This window comes from Lathyrus oleraceus, chromosome 1 (genome assembly GCF_024323335.1).
Source record: "Lathyrus oleraceus cultivar Zhongwan6 chromosome 1, CAAS_Psat_ZW6_1.0, whole genome shotgun sequence".
Classification (NCBI taxonomy): Eukaryota; Viridiplantae; Streptophyta; class Magnoliopsida; order Fabales; family Fabaceae; genus Lathyrus; species Lathyrus oleraceus.
The window spans coordinates 190,389,776-190,404,766 of NC_066579.1; the positions used below are offsets into that span (position 1 = coordinate 190,389,776).

Below are 14,991 nucleotides of genomic sequence, written 5' to 3' on the forward strand. Positions count from 1 at the left end.
GAAAGGAGGGGGAGGGGGAATAGATCACAAGTTAAAATTTGAACCAAAATTGGTTTTGAAAAAGTTTATAGCGCATAAGAAAGTTTCAAAATATTTTCCGGATCAAAAGTCGTCTAACCGAATCTACTATCAAAAACTCAAATATGCATAGAGGTGTCAATGCAATGATAATAATCCACAAGTCAATCAACAACAACTAGTATATATATATATATATATATATATATATATATATATATATATATATATATATATATATATAATATATATATATATATATTATATATATTATATATATATATATATATATATATATATATTATATATATATATATATAATATATATATATATATATATATATATATATATATATATATATATATATATATATATATATATATATATATATAGAGAGAGAGAGAGAGAGAGAGAGAGAGAGAGAGAGAGAGAGAGAGAGAGAGAGAGAGAGAGAGAGAGAGAGAGAGAGAGAGAGGAGAGGAGAGAGAGAGAGAGAGAGAGAGAGAGAGAGAGAGAGAGAGAGAGAGGAGAGAGAGAGAGAGAGAGAGAGAGAGAGAGAGAGAGAGAGAGAGAGAGGAGAGAGAGAGAGAGAGAGAGAGAGAGAGAGAGAGAGAGAGAGAGAGAATTTATTTAGGCAGTTTCCCAATCGACCTCACTATGGGTACATCTGCCCTCAATTCGAATTTGAATTGAGATATTATATTATATCTTACTTTGCAAAATGTGTGTATACAAGAGATGAAGACATCGATCTCTACAAACCATAAGTTTGATGTTGACTCTACCACCTCCAAAACTATTGATCAAATATTGATCAAGTAACCAACAATGTCGCTTCAATTCACCTATTCTTGCTACTTCCTTGCAAGGCACTCCTTGTTCCAAGGTGTTCACCTGGTTGAGTTAATCCCAAACGCACACTTGTTGAAACCTAAGATTTGCCGACACGATCCACCATCTCACGCTACTCCCTTGCAAGGCACCCCTTGTCCCAATGTTTTCACTCGATCGGGTCCAAATTGCATAATCTTGTCCAAAACCTTCAAACCCTATAAGATCTTGAAGGAAAACCCCAACTCGATTTTCTGATTTGAATCCCTTAAAGTTCTCAACCCAATATTCTTGGTACAACAAACCTAATTGGACATTATCAACCATAATTTAGATGATACCCATAACTTGAAGTCCAAGTGCCGAAGGTTTCGACAGATCACAGTGCTGCTGATATGATCACCAAGACATTATCAAGTTTTAAGGTTTTCCACTGTATGCAGTTAATAAAGCTTCATGAAAAAAGTTAGTTTGTTCCTTTGATGTTATAGAGTTTGTTCCAAGATAGAGATTTGTGAGATATTGAATTGAACTCTAGTATGGTCGAAGGGTAGCTTCTTGGTTCGACAATCCAACAAGATCATTAGCATGTTGTCGAAATCTGTTCATATGTTGTAGTCGAAGTATGCTAGGATGGTTAGTATGTCGATAGTTTGTTCTCTAAGTTAGCTTATGTAATTGGTCTGTGTGTAAAAGGCCATTAATTTATGTGTTAGTTTTCTTATAAATAGCATACTAGTCTCATCATTGTATAACGCAAATCCTAATTAAGGTGATAGGTTATTTGCTACTCTGTAACACTTGTAATCTTGTTCCCAAGAGAAAGTAAAGAATAACAATCTATAACCAATTTCATTGTCTTCTTCTTACTTCCCTCTTTTCTATCCTTGTGGATTTCTTGCCAATCAAAAAACCGATTATACTTTATTATTTCGATATTATTTTTCACAACATAAGAAAATGAAGCATTTAGGATAACTTTGAACCAAATAGCGAACAAGGCTTAGAGCAGTCATTCAAAGAAAATACAAATCATTTCGAATTTCTTTTCTCCAAAATCTCTCTTCAATCATGATTTAAAGAGTAGTACTATATTAAGTTGTTTGCAAGAGACAAGTGATACATCGTCCATTTATTATACTTGGTCTCCTGCAATATATCTCGGACACATTGTATCAGATTTTGTCCTTAAATCACGGCAACCCAAGTTGTCATTTTATTTCTCTCTACTTATACCGACATTTCCACACTGAGAAACAACCAATTAAGTTACAACAATAACATGTATGTTACTTACAACAATGCTCAATATATTAACTTGACATTCTTTAAATCTTGTTGCTATATAGATACTATTTTTCTTTAATCTATCTTCTAATGGTTGCATTTATGATTTAGTATCTTTTATGTTTTATGTTTTAGGACAACATTTTAACTGTGATGCAATGATATTTGTTACAGATTTTCACTAGAAAAGAGAACAAAATGGAAGACTTTTGGAACATGATCTGTGATGACTTTGCTTGTTTTTCTTCACCTGGAGGAAAACATTATTGTTTCGATTTCGAGGTTCTGAATGATCCTTCCTCATGCATCAACCATTTGCTTATCATTTTCCTTGATCTGTTGTTGCTAATAATGCTGTCATTTGTCATGATTCAAAAGTGTTTGTTGCGGCCAATTCAAGGTCAGAATAGAGTGGAAAGGCATTCAAAGTTGCAGCTAGTTTCTGCAATAACCAATGTCTCTATTGGTTTGTCGCATTTGTGCTTAGGAATTTGGATTTTAGAGGAGAATTTAAGGAAAAATCTCACTGTTTTTTCTCTTAGTTTATGGATGCTAGAACTTCTTCAAGGATTCATATGGATGTTAGTTGGTTTGACTACAAGTCTTGTGTTGAACCAACTTCCAAGAACATGGATTTGGTTATTTTCAATGCTTATAGTCTTTGTTTCTAGTGTTTTATGTGCTTTGTCCTTATCTTATGCATTTAGCAGCCAAGAGTTGTCCCTTAAGGTGGCTTTAGATGTTCTATCTGTTTTGGGATCATTTTTGCTGCTTTTTTTCACATACAAAGCATGTAAGTATGAAAACATTGACAAGGAAGTTGATGGAAGTCTATATGCAGCTTTGAATAGTGAGGTCCATGATGTTGATCACGATAGCCATATAGGTGTAACGCCGTTTGCTGATGCAGGATTTCTTAGTACAATGTCATTTTGGTGGTTGAATCCTTTGATGAAAAAGGGTCAAGAGAAAACACTTGAGGTTGAGGACATTCCAAAATTGCGGGAGACGGATAGAGTAGAAGTATGTTATTCGTTATTTACAGATCTGTTGAATAGACGAAATCGAAAAGACATGTCATCTCGATCATTGTTGTTATGGACAATCGCTCTTTGTCATCGGAGAGAGATTTTGATCTCGGGATTCTTTGCATTTGTGAAGGTACTCACTTTATCTTCTTGTCCTCTACTTTTGAATGCCTTTGTATTGGTGGTCGAAGGTGATAAAAGTTTCAAATATGAAGGTCACTTATTGGCTATCACACTTTTGTTTACAAAGATTTTAGAATCCTTATCCCAGAGGCAATGGTATTTTCATTCTAGATTTATTGGTATGAAAGTTAGGTCATTAATTACAGCAGTTATTTATAAGAAACAACTGAAATTATCCAATGAGGCTAGATTGATTCACTCTAGTGGTGAGATAATGAATTATGTGAATGTGGATGCTTATAGAATTGGAGAATTTCCGTTTTGGTTTCACCAGACATGGACGATCGTTCTTCAGATATGTATCACTTTAGTCATTCTTTTCCGTGCAATTGGACTCGCGACAATTGCAACGTTGGTGACGATAATTTTGACTGTGCTTTTAAATACTCCGCTAGCAAAGCTACAACATAAGTCCCTAAGCAAATTACTTGTGGCCCAAGACGAAAGGTTGAAGGCAAATTCGGAGGCTCTTGTGAATGTTAAAGTGTTGAAGTTATATGCATGGGAAATCCATTTTAAAAATGCTATTGAAGATTTAAGAAATGTTGAACTAAAATGGTTATCTACAGTTCTGTTACAAAAGGCATATAGTGTTATTCTCTTTTGGTTATCACCTATTTTGGTCTCTGCTGCTACCTTTATGGCATGTTACTTGTTGAAAGTTCCTTTACGTGCAAATAATGTTTTCACATTCATCACAACTTTGCGCCTTGTGCAAGACCCTATTTCAACCATTGCAGAGGTTATTGGAGTGATCATTCAAGCAAAGATTTCTTTTTCTCGGGTTGTTAAATTTCTCGAGGCACCTGAGCTACAGACTACAAATGTTAGAAAAAAGTGTTATGATGAGAAGTTGAAGGGCTCAATTGTGATCAAGTCTGCGGATTTTTCATGGGAAGATAACAAGTTGAAAGCAACATTACGAAACATAAATTTAAATGTTAGTGGAGGCCAAAAAATAGCTATTTGCGGAGAAGTTGGCTCGGGAAAATCAACATTATTAGCAGCTATTCTTGGAGAACTCCCTAATACTAAGGGGAAAGTAAGCATTTATTCCTTTCATTTTAAGCTTATATTTTAATTCATTGGTGTCAAATTCTATTTTTGTAATTTACAGATCAGAGTTTATGGAAAGTTTGCGTATGTTTCACAAACAGCATGGGTACAGTCAGGAACAATACAGGAAAATATTTTGTTTGGATTACCTTTTGATTCTCAAAGGTATCAAGAATCACTTCATAGGTCTTCGTTGATGAAGGATCTTGATATGTTTGCGTGTGGTGATCTAACCGAGATAGGAGAGAGAGGTGTTAATCTAAGTGGAGGTCAGAAGCAGCGAATTCAACTTGCTCGAGCTCTTTATCAGAATGCGGATGTATATCTTTTAGATGATCCTTTCAGTGCTGTTGATGCGCACACTGCAAAAAAAGTGTTCAATGTAATGACCTATTTCTTAACAAACTGCAATTACATCATAAGAATAATTCTTTATTGAAAGATGGATTTCACATTTGACAGGAATACATATTGGAAGGACTTATCGGAAAGACAGTCCTTCTCGTGACTCATCAAGTCGACTTTCTCCCTGTATTTGATTCTATTTTGGTAACTTCTTGTATCTTAAGTCAGCCTTAAGTTTTAAATTACTTATCTGATTTGACACTTTCTTATTGTACAATTCTCTTTTGTAACTGCAGTTGATGTCAGATGGGAAAATACAACATGCTTCTAATTATCATCATCTATTAACCTTTAGCCAAGAGTTTAAGGATCTGGTTGATGCACATAAAACGACAGGGACTCCTTCTCGACATGCACATGTTACTTCAACTTCTATACATTCAAAGCCTAGTAGAGAGATGATACAATATTTTACAAAGCAGTCGATTCATGTTGTAAATGGCGATCAGTTAATTAAGCAAGAAGAAAGAGAAAAAGGAGACACGGGATTCAAGCCTTATTTACAATATCTCAATCAAAAAAGAGGTTACATATACTTCTTTGCCACAATTCTTTCTCACCTGATGTTTGTGATTTTCCAAATGTTACAATACTCATGGATGGCTGCTAGTGTTGACAATCCTCGTGTCGGCAAATTGAAATTGCTTGGAGTTTACTTGCTAATTGCATTTAGTTCTACAATGTTCGTTATCCTTAGAAGTCTACTTGCAGTTGCGTTGGGTTTTCAATCATCAAAAGTTTTATTTAGACAGTTAATGAATTCTCTTTTTCGTGCATCGATGTCTTTCTATGACTCCACACCGTTGGGAAGGATACTTAGTAGGGTAAGCTTATTAAATTGTTTTTATCCTGTAACTTAATATACTAGATTCTTGTTTAAGTTGTTTATTTATGTAGGTTTCATCCGATCTAAGCATCGTGGATCTTGATATCGCTTTTAGCCTCTCCTATTGTGTAGCATCCACTATAGCTTATTATGCAGGGCTAATAGTTTTAACATCCGTCGCTTGGCAAGTCGTGTTTTTGTGTATACCAATGGCCTATGTTATTATCCGTATACAAGTAAGACAGATGAATGATAAGATAGATAAATAATTTTGAAATTACGAAATATGTGTAAGTAATTATGTGTTTTTTATCGTAATAGAGACACTACTATGCATGTGCAAAAGAACTTATGCGGATGAATGGGACAATGAAGTCCTCAGTAGCTAACCATGTATCTGAAACTGGTGCGGGAGCTATGACAATCCGAGCTTTTGAGGAGGAAGAACGGTTTTTCAACAAGAATCTTGATTTAATTGATCTCAATGCTGGTGCTTTCTTCCATAGTTTTGTCTCAAACGAGTGGTTTATCCAACGGTTAGAAACAATGTATGCAGTTGTTATTGCCTCTGCAACACTTTGCATTTCTATGCTTCCTCTAGGGACTTTAACTCCTGGTGAGACATCAGTACTATTAACATTCAAATGTCATTGTTTTGAATTATGTTATATTTTTCAATACATTATATCTTTTATGCAGGTTTTGTTGGTATGATACTTTCTTATGGCCTTTCATTAAACAGTGTCTTAGTATATTCCATTCAATGTCAATGCATTCTTGCAAATTATATAGTATCTGTTGAGAGGATAAATCAATACACGAATATACCAAGTGACGTCGAAGAACGGATAGAAGGAAATCATCCTCCGCCTAATTGGCCAGATGTAGGAAAAGTAGAAATAAAAGATTTGAAGGTAGTTTATACTTATTTTGGTGTATTGTTCAGAAAAAAAATGTGAGATGAAATGATCAGTTTTTTATATGATATTTTCAGATACGATATAGGCTTAAAGGACCACTTGTATTGCATGGAATCACATGCACATTTGAAGGAGGTAACAAGATTGGTATTGTTGGTAGAACAGGTAGTGGAAAATCCACTCTAATAGGTGCTTTGTTTCGTCTTGTGGAGTCGGCGGGAGGAAAAATTTTAGTTGATGGAATAGACATATCGTCTATTAGGCTTCGTGACTTGAGGTCAAGTTTTGGTATTATACCTCAGGATCCTACTCTTTTCATTGGGACTGTTAGATATAATTTGGATCCTTTATCTCAACATTCTGATCAAGAAATATGGGAGGTAATTATAATTTCTACCTTCTGTTTAATTTTGTTAATCCTAAAAAAGAAGGATTAACAATATATGTCTTCCATGCGAAGGTTCTTCGGAAGTGTCAATTACAAGAGTCCGTCGAAGGCAAAGGTGGCTTAGATTCGTCAGGTACTCTTTCTAGTTCAAATTTTTAATGTTGAAACTAAACATTGTTTGAAGATAAATTAAAATGTTATTTAGTTGTCGAAGACGGGTCAAATTGGAGCATTGGACAAAGACAACTATTTTGTTTAGGACGTGCTCTTTTGAGGAGAAGTAAGATATTGGTGCTAGATGAAGCGACTGCATCAATTGATAACTCAACAGATTTGATTCTTCAGAATACTATTAGGGCAGAGTTTGCAAACTGTACTGTCATAACAGTAGCACATAGGATACCAACTGTGATGAATTGCAACATGGTTCTTGCCATAAGTGATGGTATGTTCATAATAAAATTTGAAAAAAAATAATCAAATTCATCCTTCAATGGTATTTACATTTTCATTTGAGTTCTCTAGAAAATAAAAAGATGATAAGAGCTCTCTTTTTTTGATTACATTTACAGGAAAATTGGTTGAGTATGATGAGCCATTAAAGTTGATAAACAGAGAAAGATCATTGTTTGGAAACCTTGTAAAAGAATACTGGTCTCAGTTTCAATCAGCATGATCATATTGAACCGGAGGAAAATTGTACCAGCTTAGTGTGGTTGATGGATTTTTAAAATAAATAAATAAATGGTTCAATGTTATTTTTGTCAAAAAAAAAAATGAACTTATAAAATGAGTTTTAAAATAAGGAGTGTCATTCTTTCTTTTAGAAATAAAGGGTCAATGATTTGAATGACTACATTTGAATATGTCCAGATTAGGGGGAATTAGAAGAATAACATGTTAATTTTAAATATGCATTTAATATTTACAAATATATATTCTTTCAATCTCATACTAAGTGTTTTATTTGAGATATTGATTTTTTATAATAAAAATAGTATTATTTACTAAATACTCTTATTAATTATAATTAATTAAATTAATATAACTTATTTTTCACACACGCATGTATTTTTAAAATATTGTTGATAATTTTCAAATTAGTGAAACTGAGAGGGAGGATCAAAGAAATCAATAAAGACGAAGGAAATTCGTAATATCATTATGAATTATTAAATAATAAACTTTTTTTATTATTATGTTAGATTAATATAACATATTCAAAATTACAAAGCTATTATTTAGTGTCTCGTTAAATTTGGTTACAAAATTTGTATATAAGTTTACATATATATTTAAAATATGTTGCATGTGTTTATTGATACATTTTTTTTAGCAAATAAAACGTAATTTAATAATATAATATAATAAAATATATGACTAATTTCTTAATTAAAAATGTTATTTTATGTAATTTTTCATTTATCAGTTCATGTAACTTTTAATTTATCAAATACTCAAATTTATTTATGAGCTATTAGTCATCCGATATAGGTTATCAATCTCAGCTATAAATTATCAAGTTATCAACTATGAATCATCATTTATTAGTTATTTTTATCAAATGGAGTAATGACTATTTATATTATATGTGTTTATTTAATTTAATAGTTAAAATTAGTGGTAGATGACTTGATGAACAAAATTGATCTTTCACTTTAGAAGTCATATTATATTTGCAATGTATAAAAACAAAACAATTTTTTTTGACAAAAGATTAAAATCAAAACTCCTTATATTTAACATTTTAATATATAATTATGATCTAGAAAAGACCTTTCTAATTCATGTATAAAAAGTAAACAAAGTGATTTGACAGTAAACTTTGATGCGGTCTTCTACTTTAGTATGATGGTGGGGGATATACCTGCAAACATTCTGACGTTTAAATCACATTATTGTGAAATTTTTATATTAGAATTGTGTGAGTGAGACTACTTCATCGTATGCCTTTTATAGGAAAGTTCTAGAATTTCTTCGACTCTAAAACTTTATGTTTACTAGAATTGTCTTTAATAAAAAAGATCAGAGGATCCTTAAAAGTAGGGGTGAAAATGGGTCAGACCCGTTGAGAATGGCAGCACTTTAGTACGGGGCGAGTCAAGGGTTTAGGACCGCACCCTCTAATGTTTCCACCCATCCCCGCCCCACTTTTTTTCGGGAGTGGGCATTAACATAAATTTTTATATTTTTTAAGCTTAAAATATACAGTGTCAGCAAACTTGCCTCATCCCGCCCTCACATTTACTCTGGGGCAGACCAAGGTTTTAGCCCCACACCCTTAACTATGTACGCCCCACCCTATTTTTTGCGGTTTTTGCGAGGCGGACATGCCCTTTTTCACCCCTACTTAAAAGTGAGATATGAAAGTCTTGTCAACTTTGATGTGTACTTCTAAGGCACGTCAAAGAGTACTAAAACCTTCTATTTCCCTGTAGTCTTTGATGTTAATATGTCTAGTTGTCTTTACAATTGACTCGTTGTCGCGCATGGATCAAAAATGAGTTACTAAAGGGTAGTATAAGGCAACGAAACTTGATTCGTATCACAATGACTCTTAATTATTTAATCAAATGATTGAAACAATGGGGGTTTAGGTTTTCGATTAAGATTATGATTAAAAGAATTTGATTACGAATAAGATTAACAAGTTAATCTACTGTTTGGATTTCCAACTTATCATCAATTATTATAATTTCAAAATCCTAAGCGGATTCTAATACCTTTTCGATTACAACATCAATCAAACAAACATAATTGATACTATACGATTTATGCCCTTATTTTCCGAATAAAGCAAATGGTTAAAGATTGCACGAATTAACAAAAAAGTTACGCTAAACGCGATTATAGTTATGAAACAAATATCAATCGAAATAAATAAACACATTTTTTAGAACTTCAATTAAGCATGGAAGATATACAAAACAAGATTTAAAAGGAATTGAAATTGGATTGAAAATTATAAACACCTCAAAGTTTATGTGGAAAGACGAATAGTAGATCCACCTTAGGTTATTAGTTCTCCATAGAACTCATAGCCTTATTTTCTTATTCCTTGAAAACTAAATACCTAGAAGTAGCACTACATTTTAGGTTAAATAATATAACAAAAAATCGGGCCATAAGAGCAACTGACCCGACAAACATACATTCGGCCCAAAAAACTAATTATTTATTAAGTCTGGCACAAAAATAATAATTGGACTCTTATGCACTCCGAATTGTATTTTCACTTCAACATGAAACTTGTATCTTATCCTCTTAGCTTACCAATATAAATCAGAACGCATCAAAGGATGTCTGATAGCTTAAGTTATGATCTGAACAGTGAGAAAATGTCAAATTACTGCTCATTCAGAAAATAAATGATGGAAATAAAATAAGAGCAAAATTAAAAAAAAAACATACTAAAAATAATAGAAATAATAAGAGAAGGTAAAAAATTCTTATAGCAAAAAATAAAAGAGTGTACATCAAAATGCGCTGATCAAATTCCCCCGCATTTAAACTTTTGCACTTCAAGCAAAACTCTAAATTCAAAACAGAGTAAAAACAAAACATGCAATTTCAATGATTTTTAGGATCACAAACAGGTAAGTAAAATTCTCATTCTAAGCTTCAAAGAATATGACATTAGTGAGTAACTTATTGTGACAATAAAAGCAAATAAGAGGACAGTTTACTAAAGAGTACATAATAAGTAGCAAGATCCTCATTGGATAAAATTCTATCAACTCTCAAGTGTTTATGTTATTTGTTTACACTTAAAGCAAATCATGAAATTTAGCACTACCATAAGCTTGAAATGACTCTAATATCCATACATGAAATACATGCACACAAAGATCAAAAAGAAATTTATTCGGGTTGTAACGTGGCTAAGGTAAGGGTGAGATAAATCCAAAGGGGTGTTAGGCTAAAATTTAAAAGAACAAAGGAGAATTGAAAGGGATTGTGAGAGTTGAACCAATCAGTATTTCATTCACTTGCAATAACTTTGCATCCATTCTCTTCTCTTTATTTCTTTTCCTCCCTTTTTTCTTTCAAATGGAATACGATAATAACATGAATTTTCCTCCTTCTTTCTTTTCTTTTTCTATTTTTTTTCTTTTCTTTTTCTTTTTTTATTTTATGCCAACCTTTGAAATATTACAACTATAATAATTCAACCCCACTCAACTTCAAACAAGACTCATTCATCCCCTTAAATAGGATAATAAAATTGTTTTCCAGTTTAGGCTTTTAATGAGTTATAAACAAAAAATAAGATATATAGGCTCAAAGGGGCTTCAAACAAGGGGTGATAAATTTTAGGGTTGGCTTTTTGTCTAGGTGACTAAAAAAGAAACAAAAATAAAATTAACTTTATCATATCAGCGTGCACAAGTAAACAAAAAATTCCAACAAAAGTCAAGTCAAGTTCAAGAGTAACTAACAAACATGAGTGAATTCACACAAGAAAGAAAGAAATGGGTTTTTGTATGTTATCCACTATAAGGCTCAAATTCTCACCAAGGTTAATGATCTACCAAAAATGATGCACAATTTAAGATTTAGTCATACTTATCATAATAAGAAAGCAAACAAAATCATTCACATAACACTACAAGTCTTTAGTCAAGAGAACAAAAAATTACTCACACTTGCAACCCCGAAAACAAGAAAAAAAAATGCATTATTTATTTTTATTTTTATAAGAAAACAAAACAACAAAAGTAAATGAAGAAACAAATCAAGAAAAATAAATGACATCCCTCCCTCACACTTAAAATACACATTGTCCTCAATGAAAGAAACAAGTATAAAGTAAGAGAGAGAGAGAGAGAGAGAGAGAGAGAGAGAGAGAGAGAGAGAGAGAGAGAGAGAGACACACACACACACACACATGAGGAGTTAAGGTGGGTAGATGAATGAATAAGTAGCATTTTCCAATGAGAGATTTTCTATAGTTTCTTATTCCAATATGGGGTTCTCATGGAATAACTTAAGGCGGTGTTCATTGTCTTTGAAACTTTTATCAGTGCATTCGCTTCTTATTCCATGACCAAGGAAGTACCTTCTATAAGTAAAAGTTTCAAATGGGCACGTAAAAGTGATCTCATTTTTCACAACATAAAAGATAAAAAGGTTAAAGGGTTACCTAACTATTTTTGCTCGATCTTCAAGTAAGGTCCTATGCATACAGATGGAAGGACTAATATCAGGAATGTCAGCTAAGGTTCATTCAATTCCCTTCTTATGTTCCTGCAATAATTTCTCTTATTGCTCAAATTCAGGCTTTGATGAATATTTTAAATCTTCAGGAAGTGGTTTAAGCTCTAAAGAAGGTGGATTTTTAATGAATAATTTGTTTCGTGTGGCTGGAATGTTGAGAGTTTCATCTATAGGAACAGTTCAAAGAAGGGTATCTATGAAAGAGTCTATGGAAGATTCAGAGGTAATATCAACTAGCAAAGTGGCTACTATCTCAGCATAAACAAAACAAAGAGGAGTGTAAGTACATGCATCATAAGAGTAAGTATAATCAAAACCAGACAATGATGGAAAATCATCTGAAAACAACTCAGAATATGTTTCATCAAATAATTTGGAAATAAAATCAATTTGAAAAACATAATTCTCTTCCATGGGGTGTTTCATAACATAAAAAATGTTCAATTTTGCAGTAATATTATAAAACTCCATGAACATTGTTCCATCATTGAAGTTATGCGAAAAATACTCGAGCGCATCGCACGCTCAAAGATACAATAGAGTCGCCATCGAACTTTATTTATTCCCAAAGGAAAGGGAAACATCGATAAAACCCAGGGAAAAGAGAAATGGGTAAGGAAATCGGTTATGCAAGGGGAAGGTATTAGCACCCCTAACATCCATGGTACTCCATGGGAACCGTTTTGAATGTTCTTTGCAAGAATAGATGTTATTATCTAAAGATTACTCGCGAAAGGGGAAACGGGGGGTTAATAGATGAATGTGCTCGCCAAGGATTTGGGCCCTCGTGCCTACGTATCCTCATTCGTGCAATGAGGAAATCAGAGCTCTGTAGTTCGTGGAACTAGGACGGATGCATTAGTTGTTTTTAGTGGACAGTATTTACATTTGTGTTCTACTGTCGACTGGCTTGTATGCTCGAGCATGGGAGCTTTGAGCGCTTATCTGTTTGCGGTAGAATGGATGAAATTGGATCGCACTCTAGCAGTTAGACATTGCTTGCTCGCTCATGAAGGCTTAAGCGTCATTCACGGTATAATGGAAGTAATACGCCATTTCTGAAAAGGTTTTAAACTGAAAATGAAGCCCAAAGGCAAAACTGAGTTTGATGAGGTGAGCTTGCTTTTATTCTAAAATGAGAGTCATGATTCGAATCGTACTAAAGTCTATGAATGGAGATGAATATAATGAGTAACTGGGTCATTTGTCCCGCATCCAAAGATATCCAGAATGGGGGTAGGAATTCTCCATCCCCATTCCTTCTCCATTGCTTAAGGTTTGTGTCATACAATTCTAATCGTAGGGTTAATGATTTGGAATTTATTCACAAAATGGTTTTAGTTTTACTGGGAGAGACAAAAGGATAGAAAGGGAAACCCTGGAAGGTAGAGGTCTGATCTTCAGTCTGTTCTTCACGTCTGATCTTCAATCTGTGTAGGAAGACTTATCAATTATTCGATTTAAATTGCACTAAAGTCTATGAATAGAGGTGATTATAGTGAGCAACTAGGTCATTCGTCCCGCACCCAAAGATATTCCGAATGGGAGTAGGAATTCTTCAGTCTCATTCCTTCTCTACTACTTAAGGCTCATGACGTGCAATTTGCATCATAAACGATGAGTGTTGAACTTGAATTTCCTTGCAGCTTCCCATGATGAAGGGTTGTTACTGGATGATGAAGAGGCTTGTCAATCAACTTGAATCGAGTTGTGCTAAAGCCTATGAATAAAGGTGAATACAATGAGAAAACGGGTCATTCGTCCCGCACCCAAAGATATTCAGAATGGGGGTAGAAATTCTCCAGTCTCATTCCTTCTCTATTACTTAAGACTCATGGCATACAACTTGGCTCATGATCGACAAGTGTTGAGTTTGACCTTTGTAGTGCTTGAATAGTAGTCATGTCTCATACTGATTTGAATAGCTTGAACTCTTGATCTTGATCTTTGAATCTTGATTGAAGTTGGAGATCCAGTATCCAGCATATCTTGATCACAAGGACCTACTTTATCAAGTGATCAAGGGTCTTTTGATCACTTGACTAAGATTGGATAATTGAGCAAAATCAAAGGATTTAGTCTATTAAAGCATACTTTAATCAACTTAATCAGTGGGGAGAAATTAAGTTGAAAGTGGATACAACTACCTATAGGGTTAATTGTTTATTGGAATTATTTCTAAGTCCTAAAACTAGGGGAACATGCTAAAATGGACTATTTCTGCACCTAGAGGTAAAACAATCATTTGACAATTATGGTTCATGGAATTAAATTTTTAATCGTGAATTCTAATGAAAAAAACAATTACATCCTAAACTAGTCTAAGATGTTGAAAAGATTAATCTAATCTAATATTTATAAATTCTAAAATCTAAATTCTAACATCTAAGTTCTAAAATTATTAAATCCAATGATTTTACTATTCCTAAAACCTATTTACTAGTCAGTCAAGGCTTAATATTCCTGACAATTCTATTTAAATCTAATTCCTACAATAATATTTTAAAATTTTAATTCTAACTATCCTAATCTTTCTAATCTAATCACACTTTAAAATCCCAATTAATTTATAATCTCCATTTATTTTTAATTAACCTAATCTTGTTTTGAATTTCCAATTAAATCCTAAAACTCACCTAATTAACCTAAATCTCTAATTAATATTCTAGATAGTTAAACCAAAACCTAATTAAGCTAATCAATTAACAAAATTGCACAACATACCCAAAAGACCAACTCAAAATGGGCCCAACAGAGGAAAAGGGGGTCTATACTGGTTTTGGCGTACAGGCCCATTAGATGAAGGCCCCATCAACTTAGAGCCTACAGAA

The 14,991-nt window shown here is 33.1% G+C and overlaps 1 protein-coding gene across 1 annotated transcript; it reads left to right on the forward strand.

The window, feature by feature from the left end:
* Nucleotides 1-1,978: 1,978 nt before the first annotated feature.
* LOC127126937 (ABC transporter C family member 10) lies at nucleotides 1,979-7,818 on the forward strand. Its single transcript, XM_051056013.1, has 12 exons — nucleotides 1,979-2,134; nucleotides 2,312-4,390; nucleotides 4,466-4,786; nucleotides 4,867-4,953; nucleotides 5,046-5,633; nucleotides 5,707-5,871; nucleotides 5,957-6,251; nucleotides 6,335-6,549; nucleotides 6,630-6,935; nucleotides 7,016-7,076; nucleotides 7,149-7,388; nucleotides 7,516-7,818. Exons 2-12 carry the CDS (start codon nucleotides 2,336-2,338, stop codon nucleotides 7,617-7,619), a joined length of 4,437 nt encoding a protein of 1,478 aa, XP_050911970.1. The 5' UTR covers nucleotides 1,979-2,134; nucleotides 2,312-2,335; the 3' UTR covers nucleotides 7,620-7,818.
* The last annotated feature ends 7,173 nt before the right edge of the window (nucleotides 7,819-14,991 follow it).

Excerpts from the sequence above, each read along its gene's own strand:
- LOC127126937 (XM_051056013.1), top strand. The coding sequence starts at position 2,336 with ATGGAAGACTTTTGGAACATGATCTGTGATGACTTTGCTTGTTTTTCT. Across the intron at positions 5,872-5,956 it reads ATGTTATTATCCGTATACAA|AGACACTACTATGCATGTGC; the intron begins GTAAGACAGATG and ends TTATCGTAATAG. Across the intron at positions 7,389-7,515 it reads GGTTCTTGCCATAAGTGATG|GAAAATTGGTTGAGTATGAT; the intron begins GTATGTTCATAA and ends TTACATTTACAG.